The sequence below is a fragment of the Colobus angolensis genome, unplaced genomic scaffold, assembly GCF_000951035.1.
Source record: "Colobus angolensis palliatus isolate OR3802 unplaced genomic scaffold, Cang.pa_1.0 Scaffold49, whole genome shotgun sequence".
Lineage (NCBI taxonomy): Eukaryota > Metazoa > Chordata > Mammalia > Primates > Cercopithecidae > Colobus > Colobus angolensis.
The window spans coordinates 7,708,762-7,723,029 of NW_012118376.1; the positions used below are offsets into that span (position 1 = coordinate 7,708,762).

The 14,268-nt window shown below is 39.0% G+C and overlaps 1 protein-coding gene across 4 annotated transcripts in view; it reads right to left on the minus strand.

Annotated features, from left to right (window-relative positions):
- Positions 1-14,268, minus strand: part of PTCD2 (pentatricopeptide repeat domain 2) — a 34,944-nt gene that overhangs the window by 14,656 nt on the left and 6,020 nt on the right. The window contains exons 3-8 of one of the 4 annotated variants that reach the window (XM_011959288.1): positions 13,938-14,067; positions 11,781-11,898; positions 8,126-8,204; positions 7,633-7,724; positions 4,804-4,917; positions 934-1,008 (exon numbers count right to left, since the gene is read on the minus strand). In XM_011959288.1, the coding sequence (XP_011814678.1) occupies positions 934-1,008; positions 4,804-4,917; positions 7,633-7,724; positions 8,126-8,204; positions 11,781-11,898; positions 13,938-14,067 (608 nt within the window). The remainder of the gene's footprint in view (positions 1-933; positions 1,009-4,803; positions 4,918-7,632; positions 7,725-8,125; positions 8,205-11,780; positions 11,899-13,937; positions 14,068-14,268) is intronic. The other 3 variants (XM_011959292.1, XM_011959291.1, XM_011959289.1) reach the window with 3 other exon arrangements.

Sequence of the window (14,268 nt, forward strand, 5' to 3'; positions counted from 1 at the left end):
TGTTTTCTTCATCTCAATCCTTTGACTGTTTCAGAAGACTGTAAGCTCCTGAAAGTTTTTTTCTTTGGCAACTCCCTGCACACAAGCAGACGCAGTATACAAGGAGTCTCAAAATGGGCAGGCTGAATGGGGACTATGGTGTCCTTAATGACAAGATAGTCTTTTATAATTGGTCCAGGAAGGTTTCATGACTCACTGCTCAAACTCTGGGAGTGGTAATATGCCTCAAACTTTATTATTAGCATGAATCTGGCGAATCTGAGATAATTTTTTTTCCTTTGCTTTTAGTTTTAGGGATTAAGGTTTTGCACGTCTTGGTGATACGTGTGCAGCCACTTGCTGACCCAGACCACAAGGTCCCAAATAACTGTCCCGGGTGGCCCAGGTAAGTTAATGGGGAAAAGGACCATGGCATACTGGCAACATAATAAGAATGACAATAGATAACATTTACTGAATGTTTACCACATGTCAGGCACTATTTTGTGTACCATAAGTATATAAGCTCATTAACTGCAACAATGCCATGAGTTAGGTACCACCAATAATATACAGTTAGCACATAGGTTTCTCTCAAGGCTTGGTAAAGAGCCTGGAGGATCTGTCTCCATCCCCTCCTCATCCCTACATCTACAGCTTTCTTAGCCACGTTTCATGTCTTCAGCATCTAGCCGTGTCTTATATATGAGCATATCTACCTCTCTCCTACCTGTTTACAAACTCCTGGAAGCAACAGCTGTGTTGATTCTTCTCACAAGGGTGATACTGTAATTTTTCACATAGAGGAACTCAATAAATGACTGTGGATTTGAATGAAAACCTTGGCAGATCAAGTCATTATATACAGCCAAAAAATTTAAGCATAATTTTATTATAATACATTTATTATAATACATTTCAAGGCTTACCTTAAACCACAAAGAAGTCACTTACATTTAAATTAGTGCAGGCTATGCTTTCTGGATTCATGATTTGAGAAAAAATGGATACAGCTTTTGCCACCTCATTCTAGAAGGAAGAGAAACAAATCATATTCCATATCATAGGAACTAATGTTATTGTAAAAGTTCACTTAGAGAAGGCAGTATATTCCTATTAAGGTGACCTCAGGGTTTTGAAGTCCACAAAGAAAAAACGTTTCGGAAATCAAAACTGAACACTCCATAAAATGCTCCACCCAGTCGCATATTGTTGAATGTTTTAACAGCCTGCCTGAGTCCAGTTCTTAAGACGCAGGCATAAAGTTGGCATTTCCCCTTCTCCTATTGGAATCAGCTTCTAAAAATAGGAACGAGGAACAAAGTGCAAAGCCTGTCTTTGACATACATAATTAGAACACAGAAACCTCAAACCACAGCAGAGCTGGAAACACTGCCAGAAACATTGGAAATGGAGGCTGGCAGGGTTCAGGAGAGAGCAGTCAGAGGTGGACAGTGCTCTGTATCTCACAAAGAACCTACAACAGTACAACTCTCAAAGGTAAGGGCACAACCTGAAGTACAAAGCCTAAATTCCTATTTACAACGATGAGAACAGTGTGTAGGACTAGTAAAGAGAACTTCCGTGGATCCTTGTGGTGGCAGAGAAGAGGCTAGTCAAGCGTTTCCATAGACAAGCCATATTCATAGGAAGCAGTAGGTTCCTAAGACGGCAGCAGCAGAGAAGAGACTGCATACCAAAACCTACCTCAGTGCCTATTTCTGTTGACTTAAAAAAATGAAGCCTGTGCATACTTGCAGACAAAACTCTGGCTTATATGAAGAAAAATCCTGCTAGTCTAGAACAGTGCTTTGGTGTCCCGCTCTGTTGTTCTCTCTCTCTCTGACATGAATCTACAAATGACTGATCTAAAAGAAACTTAAGTTTTTCTTTTATTTTTGAATTTATTTATTTATTTGTTTATTGAGACGGAGTCTTGCTCTGTTGCCCAGGCTAGAGGGTAGTGGTGGAATCATGGAGCCTCAAACTCCTGGGCACAAGCTATTTTCCTGCCTCAGTCTCCTGAGCAGCAACGACTACAGGCATGTACTATGTACTACTGTACCCGTTTTAATTATTTACCTATTTTTTGTAGAGACAGGGTCTCCCTATGTTGTCTTCGCTGGTCTCAAACTCCTGGCCTCAAGTGATCCTCCCCTCTCCCAAAGTGCTGGGATTACAGGCAGGAGCCATTGTGCTAGGCCTGAAACTTACACTTTTCAACGATGAATAGTCAAAAAAGAATCACCACATGACACTCATAAAGAAGGTATTTTCAAAAGGAGGAAAGGAACACAGTAGAACAAAATTAAGAAAACAATTGGTACAGTGGCTCACGCCTGTAATCCCAGCACTTTGGGAGGCTGTGGCAGGTAGATCACTTGAGGTCAGGAGTTCAAGACCAGCCTGGCCAACATGAGTGAAACCCTGCCTCAACTAAAATACAAAAATTTAGCTGGGAACACGCCTACTAAAACACAAAAATTTGACGGGCACATGCCCGTAATCCCAGCTACTCAGGAAGCTGAGGCAGGAGAATCACTTAAACCCAGGAGGCAGAGCAGAGGTTGCAGTGAGCCAAAACTGCAACACTGCACTCCAGCCTGGGCGACAGAGTGAGACTCTGTCTAACAAAAAAAAAAAAAGAAAAGAATATAACTGGCCACCAATGAAGAAACCCTAATTGAAAAATATTTCCATGGATATAGAAGATAGAAATGAGAAAAATGAACAAGATCACGTCAAACAGAAGTGGAAAAAAATCAGGCAGGCCTTAGATTTCTCCACAACAATATTTATACCAGAAGACAGAAAAGCAATGTCTAAAAGTACATCAAGAAAAGCAAATGTCACCCTGAAATTGTAAATCTGGCCAAACTGTAGTTCAAGTACAAAAACAACAGGCAAAAAAAAAATTTAAAATACCAAGAACTCAAGGGATATTGTTCCTCCAAAGAATTTACTAAAATACTCACTTCAGCCAACAAAGAGAAAACTGGAAAAACAATTAGCACCAAACAACCTATTTAGCTATACACAGGACTCAAAAGTGGGGAGTATGGCTACAGAATAGAGCGTAAATGTTATATGCCTGGACAATGAAGCAACGTTAACACTAACGAAAGTTAGAAAGAGAAGGAAAAGAGATGAAAGGTAAAGAAGGCATTCCCATTTCCTTATCTTTATTATCAGCAGGCCAAAAAATATCACTTAAAACTGACAAATCAAGTACATTTAAGAGTAAAGTGAACACTATCAAAGTAAAATACGAGCTAAAATTGGGTGTTGGAGGGGGAGGAAGAAAATAAGATGAAAAACAGAGGAAATACACTATTTTCACCATTACTTATATTAGGGAATTAACAGGTCTTGTCCAAAGAATTAAAGAATTAAAAAAATCAAAACTATGGTTTTAAAGTCACCACTAGAGCAAAAATACCAACTAGAGAAAATAACCACATGGCATAAGATAGTAGAAAAACTTATAGAAACAAAAAGCATCAAATGAGACCTAAGATCAAATATGTCATATTAATATAAATGGATATTAAAAGATTAGCATCATATTATAAAGCAACATAGAAATTTATGCAGTATATAAGAGATAAAGTTCAAACAAAACAATTCAGAAAGATTGCAAAAATAAAGGATAGGAAAAGCTGTATATTGGGCAAATGCAAACCTCATCAAAACAAAGAGAGAAATAAGCAAAAAGAGGGATGGAGTTATTAATATTAGATAAGGTTGAATTCAGGGCAAAAGCAGTAAACATTCCTAGATAGGCACTTTATAATGCTCAAGTGAGGGATTCACAGTGATGATGTATCTGTGCACCAAACAGTATAACTTAGACTTAAATAAAGAAAAACTACAGGAGCTATACAAAGAAAGAGAAACACATGCCTTCGAAGAGACTTTAATTCACTCACTCACCTCATGACAGATTAAGAAGACAAAATAATTCCCCTGGACAGCGAGAGAAGCTTAGAAAGTTAAAAAAATGATCTTGGCCCAGCAGAAGCCTGGAAAGTGTATAATCTCTTAAGTCTTATCTTTCAGTGACTTCAGTATATGGAAATGGATCACCCTCATGTTTTGATTTCTAATAATAAGAGTTCTCCAGCTATATTTTGCCAGCCAGGAAAACAACCTGGTTTGGTTACTATTTTTCTGCTATAAAATTTCCTTTTACCACATAGGAAACATGTAAAGCATTTCATATTTTTTAGGCTCTGGAATAGGAAATCTCAGGAGAGGCTCTTCCAGAGGGATGGTGTTCCAGGGTTCCAGCTCTAACTCTGGCCATCACTGAGATATGACCTCAGGGAGGTCCCCTCTTATCTCTGGGTCTCTGCTACCTCCACTTGTCCAGTCAGGGGAATGAGGCTAAATGATCACTAAAGTCACCCAAATAACAGTAGTAGTTGGGTATAACTATGAAGTATGTGATGGATCCCACTTCTACAATGGGCTGACACAGCAGTCCTCATTCATCTAATCCTAATTCAACTTTGGAGAGCATTAAACTGTTCTCTGAGAACGTTACAACGTCATCCGATGACTTGCAATTTTCATTTTAATTACTTGAGAAATTTCTCTACCCTTTTATTTAGAAATGCATGTTAGGTCCTCAACTGTAAATAAAAACATTCTTTGCCGGTACAGGTATAGATATAGGTTGCCATGGCAACAAAGGCATTGGTGTCTTTATGGGGACTACTTCTTTATGATGCAGTCAGAAGGAAAAAAGTAAAAGCAAGGACAAATAAAAGTAATAAAGTCCTGGCCACTCCCAGTTTACTTACGTACACCACAAAGCTTTACCTGATTCAGAGCTAATGCCACAGCAAAACAGCATGCTCTCCTGGAGAGAATTTCTCCTTTGAGTAGAGCCTCTTCTCTTAATGTAGTACAGATTTTGAAAGACTCCGGGCTATTCTGTGAGGAGACAGGATTGTTCGATTAATGTTATAAACCTTTAAATTCAATAAAATGATTAATAGTGCTCAATATTTAGAGTTCCTTTTGTAAGGATTTCCTAGAGCCTACCTTAAGCCACTTAAAAGATTAAGCCCCATATAAACACTATTTGCAAATACACCAGGCTACTGATATGTTAGCAGGTCAAATCTAAATTAACTTTATTTTTAAAGCTCATTTTCAATTTTCTGAATCGGGGCAGTTTTTACCAGAAAATAAACACATCTCTTTGTATCTGGGCAGGCTAGTTTCTAGACACAGACCCCATAGTTTACGAGTATAAAGGTTCTGCCTGCTACTATATTAAATAGCTGATTAAGGCTCAACAACACCAGGAAACTTTTTCTGGGGAATTTCCAATCTGAAAATATTCATACGTCAAATATTTGAGAACTTGAACACTAATTTGAACATAAATTATAGAAGAATCCTATGAAAACAGAAACCTCAAAAAAAAAATCCAAGAATGTCAGTGATATAAAAACAGCAGTGGTAAAACCAAATCCTCTTCCTTTGTGCATGCTGCGGGGGATTAGGTTTATGAGAGCAGCCTGGCTGTGCAAGTATGTCATCTGTCATGACAGGAGTTGCAACTCCTGTCAAAATAGAGTTCAAATGGGATGAGAGAGGACAGTTCCCAGAATTGATGTGGAATTTTTACTGGCTGACCAGATCACTTTTTCAACTCATCTCCACTGGGTGAAACAAGTTATTCTTGGACACAACACAGGGGAGAAAATCCTCTGGCCTTTCCTAATTTATTTATTTTATTTTTTGAGACGGAGTCTCATTCTGTTGCCCAGGCTAGAGTGCAAGGGCGCGATTTCGGCTCACTACAACCTCTGCCTCTCCAGTTCAAATGATTCTCCTGCCTCAGCCTCCAAAGTAGCTAGAATTACAGGTATGTGCCACCACTGGCTAATTTTTGTATTTTTAGTACAGACAAGGTTTCACCATGTTGGCCAGGCTGGTCTCGAACTCCTGACCTCAGGTGATCTGCCTGCCTTGGCCTCCCAAAGTGCTGGGGTTGCAGGCGTGAGCCACTGCGCATAGCCTCTAAGCAGAACTGAAATTCTTGTCATTGCAGCATACACTCAGGGAGGCATCCCTAAGTGGAAGACGAGAAGGCTGAGAATTACAATGCTGAATAAGTGATGCTCTAGTGTTGTGTGGTTTTGTTTTTTGCCTCCTAGGATTGTAGAATGGTGTGAATGAAAGAATTATTGAATCCAGAGGTCAGCAAACGATGACCCTTGGGCTAAATGTAGCCTACAGCTAAGAACGACTTTAACATTTTCAAAGGCCTGTAAGAACAAAAACAAATATGGGGCAGAATTCATAGAATTCATATGAGGCAGAGACATACATGGCCCACAAAGCCTAAAATATTTACTATCTAGCCTTTTATAAGAAAAGTTTGCTGACTCCCAAATCTATCTCATTTGTAAAATGAGATAGGTGATCAGCTCACAGCTATATAAGCCATATATATAAGCTATATAATACCAAAGTGGAGACTAGACTCCAAGTTTCTCAATTTCCAGTTGGTTTTCTTTCCACTATAACCCAGCTATCCCCTTGTTTTGGAAAACTGGCATTGCTACACTCTTCAGGAGGGTTTTTCAACAGCCCATGTTCTACTTCGCTTAGTGTTCCTTTGTTTCCAGTACAAAGAGGTTTTGTGTGCCAGGTTTCCAAAGTTTAAATGATATGAATGACAACAGTAATACATTAAACATTGATCATTTCACTATTTCAATAATCATTCACTAAACATTGAAGAAACAGTTTTTGTGGAAAAGAAATAATCCTGGTACAGTAATAATAAAATAACTTTTTTTTTTTTTTTTTGAGACAGAGTCTCACTCTGTTGCCCAGGCTGGAGTGCAGTGGCACGACCTCGGCTCACTGCAACCTCTGCCTCCTGGGTTCAAGCGATTCTCCTGCCTCAGCCTCCTGAGTAGCTGGGATTACAAGGTGCATGCCACCACGCCCAGCTAATTTTTTGTATTGATAAAAGAACTTATAAGTCATGGTCTCTGTCCTCAGCGTTCACTTTCATGTCACATATGTTTATTAAAGAACTACTGGCTACCAGGCACTGAGTTAGGTGGTAGGATACAAAGATGTCTCAAGGAGCTCACATTCAAGTGGAGAGAATGGAACGTGCATCTACTAAGTACAACATTAGGCTGTGTCAGAAGTACCAGGGAGGTGATACAAATAGAGCACAATTAAGGGATATCTGGAGGTGACAAACATCACTTCCAGTTTCAGTGACTATAAAAATCTTCAAATATGAAGACAAAGTAGTCCTTGAAAGCTCAATGAAGGAAGCTAAGATTTCCATAGACAAGGACAACAGGGAAGATGGATCTAGCAGAGTCCAGCATGTGAGATGACTTTAAAGCAGAGCCCGAACCCAACACATTGCCTCTTGTTCTCACTATCTACACAATCACCAGAGAAGAGTGAAAGATGAAAAAATTACTTTTCCCATAAAACTGTCTGATATGGCTAACTTTTCTAAAAATAAATACATTTAAAATTAAAACATTTGCACCAGATGGAAAACAGACTTCAGAGGAACTGAATTTTATTTATAGCGAGAAAAAAAATCCTCTCTCAAAGACCGCCCACAATGCTCTCAAAGTTTAGGGGAAGGAGTCTTACCAGTTTGTAGCAAATTGCAAAAGCAAGAACATAGGTATCTTTGGTGAACTTCACATTTTGGTTTTTCATCTCTATCAATACTTCCAAAGCACCTGCCAAAAGTGAGAGTGGATCGCAGTGTTAATCAGAGTTCCTCTACTGTTGGCCCCCAAAGCTCTCATCTGTTCAGTACCATCTACAGAAAAGTGTATTTCAACAAAATAAAAGCTATTTCTCAAAGTCATTTAGCAATTAGCTAAATGTTGAAATAAACTATGAGGTCAAACAGGAAGAACTAATGTTTTAAAAGCTGCTTCACAATTTTAGCATAAGTAAAATCTGGGATATTTAGTTTAAGGGATGATATGCAATACGATGTTTTCAAACTTCATAAGGTCTCCAGAATTCAGCCACTTACCAGGGATATAAGAATCATTTTTGCACGACTCATTTTCCCCCTAATTCCCAGGCCAGCAAACAGAATTTTTCAGCAAATAGAAATTGCAGTACTTACTTTCATATTTGCCTTTGATAAATAACATGTCCATCAAAATATTGAATGATGTGGAGTCTGAGAAGAAACCTCGTAAATGCTAATGAAGAAGAACAATACAGTTTGGTTAAAAGTTAAAACTATTGATTGAGGACGTACTTTTACTTTCTCTTATCTATCCAGGTCTCATTTTTCTGCATACTTTGCTCATTTGGCCATCTGAATTCTCTAATATATTTTATATACTCAGGTTTTATTTTTGAAAAAAGTTGGCCGGGCACGGTGGCTCACGCCTATAATCCCAGCACTTTGGGAGCCCAAGGCAGGTGGATCACGAGGTTAGGAGTTCAAGACTAGCCTGGCCAACAGGGTGAAACCCAGTCTCTACTAAAAATACAAAAATTAGCCGGGCATAGTGGCAGGCGCCTGCAATTCCAGCTACTCAGGAGGCTGAGACAGAGAATTGCTTGAACCCAGGAGGTGGAGGTTGCAGTAAGCTGAGATCGTGCAACTGCACTCCAGCCTGGATGACAGAGTGAGACTCCATCTCAAAAAAAAAAAAAAAGAAAAAAGTTAAAATGCTTTCCACTCTCTTGGCTGTCATGCTGAGAGGTACAGCAAGAGATCTCTGGGTTTCATAACTACCATGAAGGACATCTTTAAGGAAACGTCATCTGTCATGCTTAGGAGAAAAGAAACTAGCTAATTAACCCTGGCAGAGTGGTCCCAGAAACTAGGTGCCAGCTATTAACATGAAATGGCAGCTATAAATATACTTGAGGACTAAGGCAGGAGGGTCTCACAACTATGGTCTTTTTTTGGCAATGGATAATACAGAATTGATTACCCGCCTTTTGAAATAATTCTCCAAAACAGTGGTTCTCAACATTTTTTTCCAACTTGTATGTATGTATTTATTTAATTGACAAATAAAAATACATTTGGTGGCTCATGCCTGTAATCCCAGTACTTTGGGAGGGAGAGGCAGGATCGCTTGAGGCCAAGAGTTCAGGGCCAGTCTGGGCAATACAGCAAGACCCCATCTCTTAAAAAAGTAATAAAAATTAAAAAAATTAACTGGGTGTGGTGGCACAAGGCTGGAGTCCTAGCTACTTGGGAGGCCAAGGTGGGAGGATCACTTGAACCCAAGAGTTATGAGACTGCAATGAGCTATGATAATAGTGCCACTGCATTCCGGCTTAGGTGACAGAGCAAGACCCTGTATCCAAACAAAAACCCAAAAAACAGTACGTTGTTTTGAAATATGTATATATTACAGAATGGTTAAGCCAAGCTAATTGATATATGCATTACTTCATGTACTCATTTTGTGTGGTGAGAGTACATAAAACCTGTTCTTTAGGCAATTTTGAAGAATACAATACATTGTCATTAACTATAGTCACTATGTTGTACAGAGAAATTCCTTAAACTTATTCCATCTAACTGAAATTTTGTATCCTTTGACCAACATCTTGCTAACATCTCAACATTTTGTGTGCCCTGATAATGGGACACATGGTATTCAAATGTGTCATTAAATGCCTTGCTCAAGTCCACTGTTTTCGGAGCACCTACTATACAGATGCTGTTCTAGGTGCTGAGAATAAAGAAATGATAAACAGGACATACACCCTGCTCCAAACCCTACTAGGGTTTGTAATCTAGCAGAGCTTAAATTCTGGTGGAGAAGACAGTGAATAAGACAAGTGAAAAAAAATATTAATTTCAGCTATTAGTAAGGTCTATGAAGAGCAAGTAGAGAAGACAGATGGAAGGTAGTCAGGGAAGGCACTGTAAGAAGAGACCACAGTGAGGTCAAGGAGGGAGCCTCATGGGTGAGGATGCAGAACATTCCAGTTAGAGGCTGTGAGCTCGCCATGGCTGAGGAAGAACACATAGGTCCAGAGTGAAGTCAGCAAGGGAGAATGGGGAGATGGCACAATGGGCCCCCTAGGTCAGAGTCAGGGGTCTAGGTTTTCTTCGAAGTGTGAAGGAAAGCCACCAGAGCAGCCCCAGCCAATGGAAAAGTATTTTGAGTCACCAAGGATATTTCAGAATCACAACGTACATGACTCTAAATTTTCAATTAGCCTCACTTAAAAAAGTAAACAGAAATAGACTAAATTATTTAACCTACTATAATGTAATTTCAACATGTAATCAATATAAAAATTATTAACATACATTGCATTCTTTTTATAACAAGTAATTAAAATGTAAATTTAAGTTAGCCACAGTTCAACGACTCCATGTGGCTACCATGCTGGCAACACTACTTTAAGTAGGGGATAAGAGAAGTTCGGGTAGAAGCAGGATTAGGTCTTATGTCACTTACTTGAATTTGTTCATCCTACTCCAGAAAAGTTACTTATACGTGAATTTTTCATATACAAGCAGGCTAAAAAAAACACTTCGCTTTCATCTTTTTTATTTTTGTTTTTATCACCATACTCGTGGCTATGATTTATTATAGTGGGAAGCTTTTGTTTTCCTTTAACTGAAACATTAACATATGTTTATTAAAAATAGTCAAATAATACAAAAATGTATAAAGTAAAAAGTGAGAATTTTTAATAATTCTACCCCTAAAGATAAAGTGAGTTAATGTATATCTTCCCAGCATGTATGTATTTATATTTTGTTAAAATGTTAGTATGTCTTTTTTTTATGGAAAAAATATCAGGATCGAACTATTTGTACTGTTCTAAAACAACCTTTTCTCTGCTTACTAATATATTATGGTCATCTTTCTAATACACAGGTGTCATTAAAGAGGGGCAAGCCTAGAATTAACATTCCCACCATGTACAGAGAAAATTTTGTATAAAAAAAGAGTAAGAGGCAGAAAAACAACTCAGCTTGTTATATAAGTTACTAAATATACAAAAATGTACCTGGTGGTCAGCCGTGGCCCCAAAATTTAGCAAATGTTTCTGATTATGGGAAACACAGCCTCATGAAAAGCAGTCTAAGCTTACATTCCCCCAAAGTGATATTTCTGTCCTCTACATGGTCTCTGGTAATCAAAATGACTTTATTATGAATGAATGAATTTATAATGTCTTTAGGTCACAGTTTCTTTATCTACAAAATGGAAATCTACCTTATCAAGGCTATTGTGAGAAACAAATAAAATGAAATATTTAAAGTACTTAAACACAATGCTGAAGACATAGTAAATATTCAATGAGTAGCTATAAAAATAATTATTTACTTTTGTTTTTAGGAACAGAAAGTCAGAATATGTGAGGGAAAGTATTTTGAAAATAGAAAAGCACCTCCCAAATGTAGCCTTCAACCAGAAAAATACAAATACAAAATCGAGAAGGAACACAGGCAAAGGATAGGAATGTCCGTCTTTAAATGGAGACTGTCTTAAGCTCTTCTCTATTGAAAGCCCCTAAAAGAGCAGGTGTACAACCCACATTGATACACATCCAAGGTAGGATCATCTGTACCTATACCTCTTCCACACTTGTTCTATATCACTCCACCCCTCTTTCACACAAACTGACTGCAAGGAAACTTAAAAATGCAGAGAAGTGCTCATTCGGCCCAGCAGCCTTTCTTTGAAAATTGTTTAACCCAGGAATAATGTGCATGGAAGAGATGCCTTTTCCAATATCACCAAAAACACATACATTGGCAGAGAAAACAATTAGGAAACAATAACCTGGTCTTTCAAGAACTCCACTGCAGATTCCTCAAGATCCAACTCGTAACACAGCCTCATAAAAAGCGGTCCAAACTTATACTCCCCCAAAGTGATATTTTTGTTCTCTGCATGGTACCTGGTAATGAAAACGATTCAATGAGCCAAAAGGTAGGACATAGGAAAAAGGACAGACACAGACTGTGGCATGTACTACGCCAGGTGCTGGGACACAACAGAGAATAAAGTTCTCTCACAGTCTGGAGGAGGAGAAGTGGAGATTTCAGACAATCAGGAATCCTGGAGTGCAGAAGTATACCAACCATTTAAATAAACAGAGTTTACAGCAGACTGACATAAAATAAAAGAAACAGGAAAAACGTACGTTGTAATCATTCTCTAAATTTAGAAACAACCCCGAGACTGAGTGTGAGCACACCTTAGGAAAGAGCAGGAGTCTAGTAGCATCTGTAAGTGCATCAGAATGGGCCCCACCCAGAGGAGAACAAGGGAAAGAAGCGGGGGTGATGCTCCGTGCTCCTGGAGGCTGGCTTCACCCTCATATAGGATGGCAGACAACCAACAGTCACATTTACAATTTACAGCAATCTCTCTGCTTTTCTAAGTTTGGAAAGGGTACACAGGAGTTACGATCACCTGGCTAAACAAATTAAATGTAGTTTCGAACGTTTACGTTTTAGGAAAAGGCTAATCTCAAAGACAATGATGTCTTCTATGTGGCTTGAGATTTCTACAGGCAGCCAGTCTGTCAGTCAGAACTACATATCACTACTGTAAATTTACTTTCAATAACCAACTCTTTTTACTTTAGACACCAAGAGGACAATATGTGACAAATATCAACAACTCATGATTACATGTAAATCAGATTTTAGAAAGATTTATTCATTATGAATCTTCATATTCATATTTCTTTTAGATTTAGATTCATATAATGAATGAATCTAAAATACCTTGAGGAGAAGCACTGATGACAAAACAGGATACTTTTTACTTTCTGCTAAAAATCATCGAGGAGTTAGAGTACATTACGCTAGTCTATTCTAAATGCATATACTACAATGATACAATAATAGAATGACGAGGTGTACTTTGATACATTTCATTATCCATTTATAGAAGTTACAAATAGGCTGGGCGCGGTGGCTCACGCCTGTAATCCCAGCACTTTGGGAGGCCGAGATCGAGACCATCCTGGCTAACACAGTGAAACCCCGTCTCTACTGAAAATACAAAAAATTATCTGGGCATGGTGGCAGGCGCCTGTAATCCCAGCTACTTGGGAGACTAAGGCAGAGAGAATTGCTTGAACCTGGAGGTGGAGGTTGCACTGAGCTGAAAGATCACACCACTATACCCCAGCCTGAGTAACAGATCGAGACTTCATCTAAAAAAAAAAAAAAAAAGAAAATAATTAAAAAAAAAAAATGGAAAAGAGCAATGAACTTAATTTCAGAAATGAAGTCTGTTGATTTGATGACATACTGGTCCCTGGTAAGTGAAGCCTTTGCTGGCTTTCCTAGTGGTAGGCTATGCTTACATGTGAGTTCTTTCTGACATGGGAAACTTTAATAATGGATCAGAAAGGCATAGTAGGACTGGAGAAGGGAGAATAGTTAGGATGCCACTGAAAGGATTCAGGTGAGAGACATTAAAGCCTGAACTAAGACACTGCCAATGGGGAGAGAGAGAGAGGAGGGCTGGAGCTGAGGGAGATACCAAGGAAGCGGAACCAAGAGGATTTCTTACCCTATTAGGAAAGAGAGGCAAATGAGATGAGAGTAAAGAGGCTCCAAAATATCTGTCCTGAGTGACTAGCCAGTGAGAAGGAAAACAGAGGAAGAGCAAAGAATTTGCATATGTTGAATTTGAAGACCTAGGGGATATGTCAGTGGAGTTAGTGAATAGGCTGGTAACTTCTTTAGACATAAAATATCTGCTTTTCTGTCCTTAGCACCCAGTATGTAGTAGGAACCCAGTAAGTGTGTGCTCAATAAGTGAATGTAAGTGTCTGGAGTTCAAGGTAGGCATCTCAACAAGAGATTTGGAAGTCACTGGTGTAGAGGTGGCAACATCTTCGAAGTGGATGAGACTGCTCACAGAAAGGAACAGAGTAAGGAGGGATGAGGGTGGCAGCATTCCAAGGAAATGCCTCACCTGTAAATGACATTTTTAGCCAGCTCCACGTGGTCCCGGGACTCACACAAATGAAGTAAGGTTATCAACTCCTCCTTCAAGATGAGCTTGTTCTGGGTCAGTTTCTTTTTCAAGTTTCTAAAATAGGTTTCTGGAAGAAAGCACAGTATGGTGACCATCACTCAGGCTGACTGGGCGTATAAGGAGTCTGACCTTAGGAAGATGGGGAAGCCCTACCCGCCTCACTGCAGAGGGGCACTGAGAGGGGCTCAGGGATGCACAGCTGCCATCACTGGCCAATCTCTTCTAGAACAGTGTCAGTAGATGGCATCTGTCATAGAAGGCAGGGGCA